General features: G+C 43.9%; 1 protein-coding gene across 2 annotated transcripts in view; it reads left to right on the forward strand.

Annotated features, from left to right (window-relative positions):
- Nucleotides 1-17,064, forward strand: part of kif6 (kinesin family member 6) — a 705,324-nt gene that overhangs the window by 568,951 nt on the left and 119,309 nt on the right. For both annotated transcript variants that reach the window (XM_085997944.1, XM_085997945.1), the window contains exon 16: nucleotides 9,625-9,675. In XM_085997944.1, coding sequence (XP_085854070.1) covers nucleotides 9,625-9,675 — 51 coding nt within the window. The remainder of the gene's footprint in view (nucleotides 1-9,624; nucleotides 9,676-17,064) is intronic.

Raw genomic sequence — 17,064 nt, forward strand, 5'->3', positions numbered from 1 at the left:
CCAGATGGCCTGCATCCCAGGGTCTTAAAATAAGTGGCTGCAGAGATTGTGGATGCATTGGTTGCAATATACCGAAATTCCCTAGACTCTGGAGAGGTCCCAGCAGATTGGAAAACTGAAAATGTAACACCCTATTTAAGAAAGGAGGGAGACAGAAAGCAGGAAACTATAGACCAGTTAGCCTAACATCTGTCGTTGGGAAAATGCTGGAGTCCTTCATTAAGGAAGCAGTAGCGGGGCATTTGGAAAATCATAATGCAGTCAAGCAGAGTCAGCATGGTTTTATGAAAGGGAAACCATGTTTAACAAACATGCTGGAGTTCTTTGAGGAGATAACAAGCAGGGTGGACAAAGGTGAACCAGTTGATGTGGTATATTTAGATTTCCAGAAGGCATTTGATAAGGTGCCACATTAAAAGGTTACTGCATAAGATAAGAGCTCACAGTATTGGGGGTAATATATTAGCATGGATAGAGAATTGGCTAACACCACAGAAAGCAGAGAGTCGGGATAAATGGGTCATTTTCCCATTGGCAAACGGTAACTAGTGGGGTGCCTAAGGGATTGGTGCTGGGGCATCAACTATTTACAATTTACATTAATGACTTGGATGAAGGGACTGAGTATAATGTAGCCAAGTTTGCGGATGATACAAAGGTGGGTGGGAAAGCAAGTTGTGTAGAGGACTCAAAGAATCTGCAAAGGGATATAGACAGGCTAAGTGAGTCGGCAAACATTTGGCAGATGGAGTATAATGTGGGAAATGCGAGGTTATCCACTTTGGCAGGAAAAATAAAAAAGCAAACTATTATCTAAATGGAGAGAGATTACAAAATGCTACAGTTCAGAGGGACCCGGGGGTCCTTGTGCATGAAACACAAAAAGTTAGCATGCAGGTACAGCAAGTAATCAAAAAGGCAAATGGAATGTTGGCCTTCATTGCAAGGGGGTTGGAGTATAAAAGCAGGGAAGTCCTACTACAACTGTACAGGGTATTGGTGAGACCACACCTTGACTACTGCGTACAGTTTTGGTCTCCTTATTTAAGGAAGGACAAACTTGCATTGGAGGCAGTTCAGAGACGATTCACACAGTTGATTCCTGAGATGATGGGATTGACTTATGAGGAAAGGTTGAGCAGGCTGGGCCTACACTCATTGGAATTTAGAACAATGAGAGGTGATCTTATTGAAACATATAAGATACTGAGGGGGCTCGACAAGGTAGATGCAGAGAGGATGTTTCCCCTCGTGGGGAAATCTCGAACTCGGGGGCATAGTTTCAGAATAAAGGGTCGCCCTTTTAGAACTGAGATGAGGAGGAATTTCTTCTCAGAGGGTCGTAAATCTGGAATTCTCTGCCCCAGAGAGACGTGGAGGCTGGGTCCTTAAATACATTTAAGGTGGAGATAGACAGATTTTTACAAAATAAGGGAGTGAAGGGTTATGGGGAGCTGGTGGGGAAGTGGCTTTGAGCCCAAGATCAGCCATGATCTTATTGAATGGCGGAGCAGGCTCGAGGGGCCAAGTGGCCTATTCCTGCTCCTATTTCTTATGTTCTTATGTAAGGGAGAATGGATGGCAATTAGGAGGACATGAAGTGGCAGCGGACAGCAATGCAGGGGGAAAAATGGGGAGGGGCGAAACAATGGATGGTAATAAGAGGAGGGGAAGGGGCAATGATGGCAACAAAAGGGTGAATATATGGCAATGAAGAGGAGTGGGAAGAAGGCACCAGATAATGAATGGGAAAAGGAAGGAGAGACGAAAATGAATGGCAAAAAAGGGAGTGGAAAGGGTCAGAAACTGTGCATGGTGCTTTGGGATGGGAGATAAGCAGAATGCCAGCATTAATGGACAGAAGCAAGAGTGACAGATTAAAATGAGGGGTAGAAAGAGTGCCAGGATGAAGTGGAGGGTGAACAAGTGCCAGCTTGAACTGGGTGATTGGCGGGGGAAATAATGTGTGAAGAAGGCAGGCAGGTAGGCTTGATCTGGACTTGTTTGAGTTTATTGGCCTTTTCCTATTCCTAAAATATTATGTTCTTTGTTAGTGTCTAATCCTAAATAAACTTACAACACCTCAGTGACTACTGTCAGCACTCTTAATTGGCAAATAACTCTTAAACTGCTAATTACGCATTTCTGTTTTTTCAGTAAGGTGAGGATTAGTATCTCTAATAAAATGTGCATAATGCTTTCTTTTTGTGTCTCTGTAACTATTCTTTCAATAGTCATCTGAATGATAGGTCACCACTTACTGCTTGAGCAGGGATCAGTGGTCGGTCAGTTTGGAATTCATGGCATTGGCTCAGCACCAACATGTCAATCGTACGAAAGGGGATATAACAGCTCATGATTCTGAAAAGTGCTACTCACATGAACATTCTACTCGTCATGTCCCAATGAAGTAATTCGATTTTTATGAGGTCAAGTTTTATGACAGACAGTTTAGTTCAAGACTGCCATCTCTGGGTCTGCCTAGTGCGGGGGAGGCAATCGTGTTCTGTGGAAATATTTCCCTTGCGTGCTTAATAATCTATAGAATTTTATGATTCACAGCTGCAAGAATAGCATGAAAAGTTCAGTACGGCCCTCAGCTCCACAATTAACTATGTTGCCTAGTCGGAGAATTTGTACAAAGTATGCATGTGGACTGGAAATGAGCAAAAAATCTTACGTTCGATAACGTTCTTGAAGGGACGTTTATTTCTGTTTTAGACCTTTTCCGATTCATGTGTGTATCCTTGATCCTATCACACTTTGTGCTGTGTTGTGAACAATTTGCTGTTAACTACTGTTACTTTTGTATTACTGTTAGTTCACTAGGTGGAGGTGAAAGGGTACAGGGGAGCCAGGAAGTGGGTCTACAGTGCAGTGGGTAATTGAGGTGTTTAAGATGATTGAAAGATTCACCAGGGTAGATAGAAAGAAACTATTTCCTCTGATGGGAGAATCTAGAACAAGGGGACAGAACCTTAAAATTAGAGCTAGGCTGTTCAGGAGTGATGTTAGAAAGCAGTCCTTCACACAAAAGGTGGTGGAAATCTGGAACTCTCTCCCCCAAAAAGCTGTTGAGGCTGAGAATCAATTGAAAATTTCAAAACTGAGATCAATAGATTGTTTGTTAGGCAAGGGTATTAAGAGTTACAGATCCAAGGCAGGTAGAGTCATGGAGTTAAGATACAGATTTAATTGAATGACGGAACAGGCTCGAGGAGCTGAATGGCCAACTCCTGTTCCTATGTAAAGGGTGTTACTCACTATTTGGTTGTCAACATTAGGGAATTCTCAAATTTCTAGCGCAGCAACAAATGATTCATTAAGTCAACAAAAATGGCTGGTTAATGTCAGCATGTTTTATAAAATGTTGACAACATGTGGAAACTAATTGCTAAACAGAATTCTGTTTGTGTCAGACATTAGTTGTTGGTTTTCTGGTTTCCTGTCTACATCAGATGTTGGCAAATGACAGACCAGCCTTTATTATGATATTTTTTCTTTCCATTTCTATTCCATGCACTTCACTCCTCTGAAGAAGGCACTGACTCACATCATAAGGGGTCTACAGGCAGTGGTTGCTAAATAGGGGTTACTATAATCTACATCAATGACTTAGATGAGGGGACCAAGTGTAATGTATCCAAATTTGCTGACGATACAAAGCTAGATGGAAAGTAAGCTGTGAGGAGAACGCAAAGGGATACAAACAGGTTAAATGAGTGGGCAAGAACGTGGCAGATGGTATATAATGTGAAGTTATCCACTTTGGTAGGAAAAATAGAAAAGCACAATACTTTTTAAAAGGTGGGAAACTGGGAAATGTTGGTATTCAGAGGGACCTGGGTATTCTTGTCACAGAAAGTTAACATGCAGTTACAGCAAACAATTAGGAAAGCAAATGATATGTTAGCCTTTATTACAAAGGGATTGGAGTACAAGAGTAAAGAAGTCCTACTGCATCTATATAGGGCCTTGGTGAGAACACACCTGGAGTACTGGGTACAGTTTTGGTCTCCTTTCCTAAAGGAAGGATATACTTGCCTTAGAGGGAGTGCAACGAAGGTTCACCAGACTGATTCCTGGGTTGAGGAGATTGTCCTATGAGGAGAGATTTAGTAGACTAGGCCTATATTCCCTCGAATTTAGAAGAATGAGAGGTGATTTCATTGAAACATATAAAATTCTTAAGGGGCTTGACAGGGTAGATGCTGGGAGGATGTTTACCCTGGCTGGGGAGTCTAGAACCAGGGGTCACAGTCTCAGAATAAGGGGTCAGCCATTTAGGACTGAGATTAGGAGAAATTTCTTCACTCAAAGGGTTGTGAATCTTTGGAATTTTCTACCCCAGACAGCTGTGGATTCTCAGTTGTTGGGTATATTCAAGACAGAGATCAATATATTTTTGATACTAAGGGAATCAAGGGATATGAAAGAAAAGAAAGACTTGCATTTATATAGCGCCTTTCACGACCAGCGGATGTCCCAAAGCGCTTTACAGCCAATGAAGTACTTTTGAAGTGTAGTCACTGTTGTAATGTAGGAAACACAGCAGCCAATTTACGCACAGCAAGCTCCCACAAACAGCAATGTGATAATGACCAGATCATCTGTTTTTTAGTGATGTTGATATGGGGACAGTGCGGGAAAGTGGAGTTGAGGTAGAAGATCAGCCATGATCTTATTGAATGGCGGAGCAGGCTCCTGCTCCTATTTCTTATGTTCTTAAATAGTGATCAATATGGGGAACCCTGCCCGCATTTACCCTTGTCTAACTAAGGGAGCTACTGCCCTGGTTGGTATCAGCCAGTTTGTACAAATGGAACAGCCACCCAGTCCAGGAATTGAACTTGTGATCTTGTAGATCATTATGTCTCAGTGATGGCAGCTTTATCAAGCATTGAATAATGAGTTACCATTTTTACTCAGTAGACAATAGAGAAACCTCTTTATGCAATGATAAATGTATGAAATAATCCACCAAGCAAAGTAGTAGTGGTAAAAACAGTGAAATGAGTCAAACACAATTCGATGTAATGATGGGAGAGTAGATGGTAGATTTTCCTGCTTTCTCGCTCCACCCTGCCCCCCCCCCGCCAACCCCCTGCCCCACCTCCACCATGGTGGTAGATAGGAATGCCACTACTGTCCAGCCTCAGGATTGCCAGGAAGACTTGCAACTGAGTCTCGGTCCTCAGACATTCGGACCTTCTGGCTGCCAATGGAGATCGCCAGCCAGGTACCAATTTTATTTAAAAATTCTGGTTGGCTGTACCATTTGTCCAAACTGGCCTTACTTTCATTCTTCAGCCTAGCGCTGGGACGCCCCATGAACCCTCCGGTCTGCAGGGGTCTAAGGACAGGAAACATCTACCCTAAAGTGTAGTCCCAGAAATCATTGAAATAAATACTGTGAGTGATTGAAAATGGGCTGCTGATTTGGTATCCCTATTTTACACTATCATACAATGTCAAGCTCTACCCCTATGTTCCTTATAATAGAGAATTAAGAGGTGCTGTGGAAGGGAAGTCCATGATAGAATAATCAGAAATGGGCTCTGGATGGGCAGGTTTGAGGGGCCAAGTGACCTATTCTCACTCCAGACATTGGCCTTGCTTGAAGAATGAAGATGTCAGTGGATATTGTGGAACTTTGCTCAATTGTTTTTGGAGTCAGGAAGGTATTTTGTGGAACTTTGACTCGGGAGACCGAATTAGTAAGGTAGAATCCAGCATAGTTCTGCAGAAGGATTGCGATTGATAGATGGAATCAATCTCATACATTCATACCCCATGCTTTCTTCTGAAGGCTTCTGATTCCCAGTGTGGAGTAGCACTCACAGGGAATGTTGATCGGCAAATTGCGAGCCCATTTAATCAGGGGTTGCACAGCCTGCAGTGCCCCACTGTGCCCGATCAGTGAATCAATCCTATGGTATGATATAGGAAAACTGCAAAGGAAGAATCAGTTTGACACTGTAACAACCATCAATAATGAGGGAATATATAGTGTAACTGCCAATTTAGATCTACAGAGATCTTTGCCTCAGGCTTTTTCAGAAAATGTTCTTGCAGTCTGCCAGTCTGCATCCGGGACTACCCCAGGCTTTACATAGTCTGGATAGTCAAGTATTCAGCCCATGCACAAGCACATGATTATCACATGAAAAGTTGGACTTAGGACATATGTGGTTACTCTCTATCATAAACAGTTATACTCAGGAAGCCTTTTGGCAGGCCATTACTTATCTAAACTATCAGAATTCACTAATTAGCGAGAACATTCTGTAACTGAGATGAATAACCACCAGGTTGTAACCCTCCAGCTGTTAATACTGTTCATAACTGAAGTAAACGATTCATAGAATCATTGAATCATAGAATGGTTACAGCACGGAAGAAGGCCATTCGGCCTGTCAAGCCTGTGCCGACTCTCAGCTAGTCCCACTACCCCGCCCTTTCCCCGTAGCCCTGCAAATTTTTTTCCTTCAGATACTTATCCAACTCCCTTTTGAAAGATAAGATTGAGTCTGCCTCCACCACCCTTTCAGGCAGTGTATTCCAGATCTTAACCACTTGCTGCATAAAAAAGTTTTTTCTTACGTCGCCTTTGGTTCTTTTGCCAATCACCTTAAATCTGTGTCCTTTGGTTCTCGACCCTTCTGCCAATGGGAACAGTTCTCTCTATCTACTCTGTCCAGACCCCTCATGATATTGAACACCTCTATCAAATCTCCTCTCAATCTTCTCTGCTCCAAGGAGAACAACCCCAGCTTCCCCAGTCTATCAATGTAACTGAAGTCCCTCAATCCTGGAATCATTCTCACAAATCTTTTCTGCACCTTCTCTAAGGCCTTCACAGCTTGTTGCAATATAGTATCCCTATTACAAAATGAAAGTTAAAAAAAAAACAATTCTTATTGGCAAATAGATTATTAGTAGTTCATAAAGTAACCCATTCAGAATCCCAAACCCAATGATGGGCAAAGTGAGTGCCCAAAGAATTTTACAGTGACCTTGGAGCAGTCTTAGTGGTGGGACCCCTTCAGATGCCTGAGGCACAGAGCTTACATTTATGACTGCACAAAAACAAAACTTGCTAGCAGTTATGAGCCTGGTGGTGTAATAAGATGTTTGCTTCTCAGCATTGTGATAGAGGTTTGACTCGCAGCCCTATCCAATACATATAGTCATAATTGATGGCGTTTTTATTGTTAAGCAGTTTAAGAGAGGCACAACGCTGTAATCTGTCAGACTGGATGGTGATACCGCTTGGATTTGTTTCCCATTTGGTCCAGCACAAACTGAGGTCTTCGCATTGAAGTTGTAACTTCACTCTAAGAGCCCACTTGTCCACCTGCCCACCTAGCTGAGGGAGGGAGCCATGAAAGTTTATTAAAAAAAATTGGACTGGACTAAATTGTAGAAAAAAAGCCACAAGAGGCTCCTGAGCTCCTAACTCAGACAAACCAAAAATAGATTCCACATTTTCCTTCCAGTTTCTCTGTTACCTTTCCTGTGTTTCACTTGTGTGTTTCCGGTTTTTTTTCTGTAATGCTTTCCTCTGGTGGATATTCTTCTCATGCTTCTTCCATCAGTGCTGATGAGTTAATAGATCTTTCCATGCCGCAAAATGTAGCCCAGTGTAGCCAAAAGGGAAAGCCAAATTCAACAAATATGTTTGTGTAACTGCAGACCCGCTTTATATCCTAAGACAAGCGATTTCGAACTTCAGGGAACTTTTACATAAAAAGCTGAAAGTGGTAAATGCAAAAATAAGCATTTCTGCTTGTATGTTATTCTTACACATTACAGTGGGTATAGGGATAATTTTCCATCTATATGCTCCAAGCAGGGAACCTTGCCCATTTTTGAAATTTTGTTGCAGGTGATACATCACTGTAAACTATCTATATCTATAATACAGAGCGTTATATTTCTATAAATTATCTAGGAATGACACATGGCAGATGAAATTTAATGCAGAGAAATGTGGTGATGCATTTTAGAAGAAAAAATTAGGAGAGGCAATATAAACAAAAATGGTACAATTTTAAAGGTGGTGCAGGAACAGTTAGACCTGGAGGTTCACAAATACAAATCTATGAAGGTGGCAGGACAAGTTGATGAAGCTTTTAAAAAAAACATAAGGGGTCCTTGGCATAGGGGGAAATTTTAACCCCCAAAAACAGTGGGTAGGGATCAGTTGGGATGTTAAAAATCTGCATCCCGACTCTAACTCACCCACTTCCGTTTTTAACGGAGGCGGGATGGGGGGCAACCAACCTGCTTGCAAGAGGTTGGCAATTTAAATATTATAATGAGGCTGGGAGCCTTGCATTTAAACACCATTTTAAATTTAACCCTGGCCAGCTGGGTTTCCTGGGCCTCGGGAAACCTGGCGGCTAAGGGGAAGCAAGGACTGTTGGATCCAGGAAGTAAGTGCCTTTACACTTACCTGCTGAATTCAGCTTACCTGCTGCACAAAATCCCCCTCGATCGGACACCACCTCCCACCCACCCTGCTCCCCCCTACCCCGATCCTTCCGATCACCCCCACCCCCCCCCCCGCCCCCCCGCTCTGGCCTCCGATCTTTCTTGTGGTTTCCAGACTCCGATCACCCCGGCCTCCGATCTCCCCCGGCTCACAACTTCTGATCATCCTCCCCCTGCTCTGGCCTCCCCAATCTCCCCTGGGTCAGGACTCCAGATCTTCCTCCCCTTGCTCCTCCCTCCACGATGTTGCCCAGCTCACTACTCCCTATCTTCCTCCCCCTGCTCCAGCCTCCACGATGTTACCCGGCTCACCATTCCCGATCTTCCTCCCCACCCCTAGCCTCCCCGATCCCTCCCTCCCTCCCTCATCACTCCCCGGCTGCGGCCTGGTGCCGAAGGCCTACTCGCCCAACAGCCAGCCAGCCTCTCAATCTGGCTGGCTGCAGCCGGGAAATGGAGACAAAACATGTTAATCAAGTCCTGCCATTAAAATCAGCAGGGCCTGAGGGAAACTCGTTCTTTCGGGTTTCCCTGACCTCAATCCAGCCCACCCGGCTCCCTCCCCGCATCCGAGTTAATATCCAGCCCATACAGTATAAAAGCTGGGAAGTTATGCTAAACCTTTATAAATCACTGGTTAGGCCTCAGCTAGAGTATTGTGTCCATTTCTGGGCACTGAATTGCTGCTTCTGAAGAGTCGGGCATAATTAGGAAGGATGTCAGTGCCTTGGTACCAGGGATGAGGGAGTTCAGTTATAAAAACGTAGAAAGAATAAAATTGAGAATATACTGAGTTGCTGCTTTTGCTGAATTGGGCATGATTACACACAAGTTTAGACTGACCTTGCACTGGCAATACAAAAGAATAAAGTCAGGCCCAGTGTCTACAGTATAAAGTGCAATCAGTCATCTAGGGTTATTAGAATCATGAACTAACTGGCCACAGAGTTTGTTCATGTTTGCTTCCTCATACGCTATAATTAGTCATTGGTCTGCCTCTCGTTAGAAACAAGCTAAGAAGCCTTCTGGTGCCTCTTTGAAGTCATCTTGTTAAAAGAAGAAAGCCGTAGTCAATCACTTAATAACTGAAATATCTGTCTGACCTGAATCTCTTTTATTCTGTTGCAGACCAACTGAAAGGTCAACTAGAACAGAGAAGAATGCAAAGGGCCGCCTGCGGTAAGTGTTCAAATGGTTCTGGGGTCAATATTTGGCACCAATTAGTTGTTTAAAAAAAAATGAGATGAACAAATTGAAGTAGGAATAGTGACAATAGTTTAATTGAAAGATCTAGAAATGGCAGAGATGAGCAATGCTTTCAAAACCATGTCATTGAGCGGCTGGATGCAGGTTTGTACCTGTGATTCTCTGCACAATGAGATCCTAATTTCAATCCAAATGGATTTTTGCATAGAATAATACAGCAAAAGACCCAGACACAGTTGAATGTTGTAATAGGGGAACTGTAGGTTTTAATAAATGAATGGGTTAAGATAGGCTGAAAGTCGTTTCTTATCCGTGATCTTGTGATCTAAGGTTGGCATCAAGCAGACGCCAGGTGTTTGCCCACAAGGGAGGAAGGGAAAGTCAGAGGGACAGTTATCTCACTCATGCTCACAAAAACCCTTGTAGCCAATAACATTGACAGAGGTACAACTATCATGAAAGACTGAACTGGCTGGGACTCTTTTCTCTAGAAAAGAGAAGACTGAGAGGTGATCTGGGAAGTCAGGTGGTGAGTCACTTGCCGCAAAAACCTATTGCCTCAACCACTACATGTGGTAGTGAGTTCCACATTCTCAACACTCTGAATAAATTTACCCCTCGTGCCATCTTGTTGTACAAGCAGAGATACTTTTTTTTAAAGTATCTCTCCCTCCAAGTCACACATCATCCTGACTTAGAAGTATATCGCCGATCCTTCATTGTTGCTGGGTCAAAATCCTGGAACTCCCTACCTAACAGCACTGTGGGAGTACCTTCACCACACGGACTGCAGCGGTTCAAGAGGGCGCCTCACCACCACCTTCTCAAGGACAATTAGGGATGGACAATAAATGCTGGTCTTGCCAGCGACACCCACATCCCATAAACAATTTTTTTTTAAATGCTATTAATTGAAGGAACACATACACAGTTACAGACATGTGGCCAACCAGCAACCCATCCTAGTTGTTGTTAGCTGAGCTGCTCATGCAGCTAGATTGTGCTACAGTGATTTGATGCATGGAACACTTGGAAGATGTCACCGTTGCAAGGTTTTCAGTTGTAAGTTGCAATTTGGATCTGTTACAACTTGAGTGAAAATGCTATGGAAGAGCTGTAAGGTTGTTAGAAAGTTAGCACTTACTTCACTTGGGCGAGCAGTAAATGGTTGACAGGTAACCCTTCGTGACATGCATGCTTGGGTCATATACCTGCCTGGTACATAGTACTTTTTAGTAGTCTTAGTTTGACAAAATCCTTAAAGTTATCTGGCTTCTCCCTCATTTGTTCCACTGTCCTGCAAATACTGTACACAGCATTGAATCTGGCTGCCATAATCTGCCAGGCATGGTGCTTACTGTCTTGAGTGCTAAACCAAGTAACCCTCTGAGCACCCACCTTGTGCAGCAGCACATTCACTTCATCAGCTATCAGCAGAGTCACGTGCTGAGCCACCCCACCATTTACCTACAGATTTTATTTCATGTCTCTATATTGGGTTTGCCTTCCCTTGCATTTAATATCACTTCTCCTCAAATACAAGCAGAAAAATCTTCAACTTTTTGATTTTTGCCCCCATATGTAGCCACTTACTTTTAAGTGCCCACATACTTTAAAAGTGTTCCAACAGCCCTTTAAAGGGAGCTGGGATACAGGAAATCCTGTCCATTGCACCAATCATGCTCTCTATGCTTGGGTCAGTATATGTAAGAAACATTTTCTAAATATGGAAATGAGCTAACCTTGCAAAATGACATTAGGCCAGTGCTCTGTGATACTGGTGTACCTTCGACCTTCTAATGGAACTGCAGAACTGGCCTCTCCGTTACAGCCATTGAAAATGAGCTGCGTAGGCAAAAAGGGCAATTGCAACAGGTATACATTTAGATATTTTTTACAGTCAATCTAGGGCCTTAATGAGGCTATGGCTCAAAATGTGCACTCCAGCACAAAAATGCAGTCAGCCTGAAAATCGCCAGCAGATCTAAAACATTGGGTGCGTTCCATCTTGCCAAATTTTCCAATCACCCCGAACCTGCACAATAGAGTGCAGAAAGCACCCCATAGAGTTTTTCTCAGTTAGAGACGGATCAGATCTGCAATCTGTCATACCCCTGTTTAATTTATTTGTTACTGTTGGTTTCTCACCCTAAATGTATTAGTCCATCACCTTTGCTGGCTTAGCCAGCTACACAGCATGAGCAGGAGCACTGTAGCTATACCTTCCCCACACATCTCTGTGGCTGGATTCCAGTCATCACTCAGCTTTCAGAACCTGATGTTTCTCATTCAGTTGGAATTCGATCACCAACAGTGGGAGCACTGATTAAAATCAGACCTCTGGTGCCTGTGCTCTGTGGAGCTACTGGTATGCGGTGCACTCACAGTAAGCCTGTTACTGGTTTCAGCGTGTGCCCGGCTCAGATTCAAAAGCCCTGTGAGTACAGCATAAAGCAGGAAGGAATTTGGGTAAACCAGACTTCTGTCACTCTTCCCAAGAGGAGATACCAATCAGTTAAGTTGACACGTCATAATATTTCACACATATAACGATCAGATTAGCATATGTGTGAAATATGTTGGTATTTGTCAGCTAAACTGATTGGTATCGCTGATCCTGGTCTGAGCTTAGTCCAAGATGGAGTTGTGAAAGATGGGTTTGTTCTAAAGAGCTATCAAGCAGAACAAGTTTATTTGGACCTGGCTCCCACAAGTTCCACATGACAGTGCTTTAGATTGAATGCTTCCTTTGCACCTTTCATCAGGTGGGAGTTAAGCACAGATCTGGACAAGCATGCCAATCTGATAACCAATAAGTGTGAGAAGTTTATCTCCATTCTTTGGAAGACTGGTAGATTTCATGCAGTTCTCAGTGAGTCCAGAGAAATGGGTAGAATTTATAAACAATTGAAGATACTTTGATGGTATTATTCTGAGAGGCTGTCCAATAGCAAAACTTAATCTTCTCCCGCTGACAACTTGCAACTCTACCTGCCATCATGCCCCGTGTTCCAGCTGGGGTAGCGCCATGGGCATCTTTGTGTCTACTATTCATGGTCATCTGATGGAAGGAGCTCTTTCCTGGATTTTCTTCCAGCCTAGATTCAACACTCAGACTACTACTGCATGTAGCAGGTTAGCTGAGAACTGGTCTGGCTTCTCCAGTGACTATATGGGCTCAAAATAATCAGAGAGTAGGAGTTAAGGGCAGTTTTTCAGAATGGGTGGAAGTAGGGTGGTGATGTCCCACAAGGTTTAGTTCTGGGGCCACTCCTGTTCACTGTGTATATCAATGATTTGGTCATTCAAGGTTTTAACTCAAGAAATATAGAATATAAAAGCCTAGAGGTAAAGTGGAGCCTATATAAAACCTTAGTAAGACCTCAGTTAGAATACTGTGTGTAGCATTGGGCTTCATGCTATAGGAATGATATTGAGGCTTCAGAGGAAGTACGATGCAGATTAACTAGGAGGCTGCCGGGTATGTGAAATTACAAATACAAAGAGAACCTTGAAAAACAACAACTTGTATTTATATAGCACCTTTAACACAGTAAAACATCTCAAGGCACTTAACAGGAGTATTATAAGAACATAGGAACATAAGAAATAGGAGCAGGAGTAGGCCATTTGGCCCCTCGAGCCTGCTCCTCCATTTAATGAGATCATGGCTGATCTGATCTTGGGCTCAGCTCCATTTCCCTGCCTGCTCCCCATAACCCTTCACTCCCTTATTGTTCAAAAATCTGTCTATCTCCACCTTAAATACATTCAATGACCCAGCCTCCACAGCTCTCTGGGGCAGAGAATTCCACAGATTTACGACCCTCTGAGAGAAGAAATTCCTGCTCATCTTAGTTTTAAATGGGCGACCCCTTATTCTGAAACTATGCCCCCTCGTTCCAGATTCCCCCATGAGATTTCCCCAGCATGGTTCAAGTGAAGCCCATCCCAACGGAACAGCTCCCTCTTACCTCAGTACTGGTGCCAGTGCCCCATGAATCAAAACCCATTTCTCCCACACCAGTCTTTGAGCCACGCGTTCATCTCTCTGATCTTACTTACCCTATGCAAATTTGCTCGTGGCTCAGGTAGTAATCCAGAGATTATTACCTTTGTGGTTATGCTTTTTAATTTAGCCCCTGGCTACTCATACTCCCTCAGCAGAACCTCTTTCTCTGTTCTACCTATGTCAATGGTACCTACGTGGACCACGACAACTGAATCTTTCCCCTCCCACTCCAAGTTCCTCTCCAGCCCAGAGGAGATGTCCTTAACCCTGGTACCAGGCAAGCAACACAGCCTTTGGGACTCACGCTCTCGGCTGCAGAGAACAGTATCTCTCCCCCTAACTATACTGTCCCTTACCACTACTACATTTCTTTTTACTCCCCCAACTTGAATGGCCCCCTGTACCACGGTGCTGTGGTCAGTTTGCTCATCGTCCCTGCAGTCCCTGCTCTCGTCCACACAGGGAGTAAGAACTTCGTACCTGTTGGACAAGTGCAAGGGCTGAGGCTTCTCCAATGCTACCTTCTGGATCCCCATACCTGCCTCACTCGTAGTCACACCCTCCTGTCCCTGACAATGGGCCAAATTTGAATTATTTAACCTAAGGGGTGTGACTGCCTCCTGGAACACAGTGTCCAGGTAACTCTCTCCCTGCCTGATGTATCGCAGTGTCTGAAGCTCGGACTCCAGCTCATCAACTCTGAGCTGAAGTTCCTCGAGCCGCCAACACTTACTGCAGATGTGGTCGCTGTGGATCACACTGGGGTCCACCAGCTTCCACATGCAACAGTTGCAACACATCGTCTGCCCTGCCATCTCTATTATATTTTATTTAATTAATTAGGTTTTCAAGTTTTGAATCTATGTTTAGTTTTTAACCCCGGCTCTTAATTTAAACCAATGCCCAAGTTTAGAAAGAAGAGAGAAATACTCACCAACCAATCACTTACCTGCTTTCCTGTGACGTCACACTTTGACTTCCCTCCCCCCCTCAGGTCAGTACGCACAGCTTCCGGCGAGCTCCTTTTATCCCCGCTGGTGTCGCTCCTCAGATCCCGCTCTCGCCGCTGGTATAAGACAAAATATTTGACACCGAGCCACATAAGGAGAAATTAGGGCAGATGACCAAAAGCTTGGTCAAAGAATTAGGTTTTAAGGAGTGTCTTAAAGGAGGAAAGAGAGGCGGAGAGGTTTAGGCAGGGAATTCCAGAGCTTAGGGCCCAGGCAACCGAAGGCACGGCCACCAATGGTTGAGCGATTATAATCAGGGATACTCAAGAGGGCAAAATTAGAGGAGCGCAGATATCTCGGCGAGGGGGGAGGTGCCGGGGGGGTTGTGGAGCTGGAGGAGATTTCAGAGATAGGGAGGGGCGAAGCCATGGAGGTATTTGAAAATAAGGATGAGATTTTTGAACAAGGCGTTGCTTAACCAGGTGTCAATGTAGGTCAGTGAGCACGGGGTGATGGGTGAAAGGGACTTGGTGCAAGTTAGGACACGGGCAGCAGAGTTATGGATCACCTCAAGTTTAGGTAGGGTAGAATGTGGGAGGCGATCCAGGAGTGTGTTGGAATAGTCAAGTCTAGAGGTAACAAAGGCATGGATGAGGGTTTCAGCAGCGGATGAGCTGAGGCAAGGGCGGAGCCGGGCAATGTTATGGAAGTGGAAATAGTTATGCCGTGGATATGTGGTCGGAAGCTCATTTCAGTGTCAAACACCAATGTTGTGAAAATTAGTTCTGTTTTTGCATATTATGGGGTGATATGAAAGAAGTGTTTAAAATTATGAAATGTTGGGACAGGGTAGATAGAAGTTGACTGTTTCAATAGTTCAGGAGTCAAAAATAAGGTTCCACAGATACAAGATTAAATGTAAGAGATTTTGAACAGAGGGCAGGAGAAACTTAACATAAGAAATAGGGGCAGGAGTCGGCCATTTGCCCCCTCGAGCCTTCTCCGCCATTCAATAAGATCATGGCAGATCTGGCCTTGGCCTCAACTCCACTTTCCTGCCCGTTCCCTATAACCCTTGACTCCCCTATAGTTCAAAAATCTGTCTATCTCCACCTTAAATATATTCAATAATCCGCCTCCACAACTCTCCGGTGTAGAGAATTCCAAAGATTCACGACCCTCTGAGAGAAGAAATTCCTCCTCATCTTTGTTTTCAAAGGGTGCCCCCTTATTCTGAAACTTTGCCCCCGAGTTCTAGATTCTCCCATGAGGGGAAACATCCTCTCTACATCTACCCTGTCACTTCTTTACACAGATGTGATGCTGTGGAATTCACTTTCAGGGTTAGTGATTGAGGCAGAAACTATGTCAACATTCAAGATTAGATTGGATAGGTGGATGCAGGAAAAGGGGTTGAAAGGATATGGGAACATGGGTAAATGTGATTAAAACTATTTGCTTGTGTGCCAACACGGACTGGTTGAGCCAAAAAGCCTGCTTCCATTTTGCAACTTCTATGTATTTCTACAAGTGCAGTGCTGCACTGCCTCAGCCAGCCTGCTGCTTCATAGTCTGCTGCCCTCCTGTCTGGGGTCGAAGTGTGATGAAGGACCCATTGTAACCAGAAGCGTTGTAAGTGCCTGACCCTTGCCACTCTTGATTTGGTAGTAGGAAAGGTTCAAAACTCCGGTTGGGTTCTCATAATTTTAGACAAAGCTCCCAATTTTTGGCCCTCATCTCTCAACTTAATAAGCACATGCAATGCAAAGGTAAACATTTGTATTCAGCGATTCCTTTCCACTTCACTGTTAACCTGATTTACTGCATCTGTTCCTCCAGCTTTTCGCAGACCATGCAATTCCTGACCTGAAAAACTGCTTCACCAGACTTGAAGTACTTTTCAGACTCAGTATAAGAAAGACTGTGTTGCTATATAACAGTTTGTGATAGAGAGAGAGACTGTTATTGCTTGTCGTTCCTGCCAAGATTGCATTCCCGAGGCCCAGGTTTTGCTTCCCAGATTTTCTGCTATCTCCTCATCTGATTTGAACTTGGCAGGATTTGAATTTGTAAAGTTTTCTTTTAAAAGAAGGGGGGGGGACTTAGACAAAACTTTCCTGTAAAACTCATCAAGCTAAATTTCTCTCCACGGATGTTGCCTGACTTGCCGTGTTTTTCCAGCATTTTCTTTTGCTATCAAGCTAAAGGGTTGTCTGGAGAGCAGTGAAGTGAAGCAGAACGTGTAACCAGATCTTGTAAGTGCCGTCAGCCCCATCGCCCTTCATGTCCCAATGACCCCAAGTTCAAAGCTAATTCAGCAACATTTTCAAACTGAATGATTTAAAGTGGTAATACCCATCATTTGCACAAGGAATAGAAAATTCCACTCGGTCCCTAACC

Source organism: Somniosus microcephalus, chromosome 9, assembly GCF_052327205.1.
Source record: "Somniosus microcephalus isolate GS21.2 chromosome 9, FLI_Smic_1.0, whole genome shotgun sequence".
Classification (NCBI taxonomy): Eukaryota; Metazoa; Chordata; class Chondrichthyes; order Squaliformes; family Somniosidae; genus Somniosus; species Somniosus microcephalus.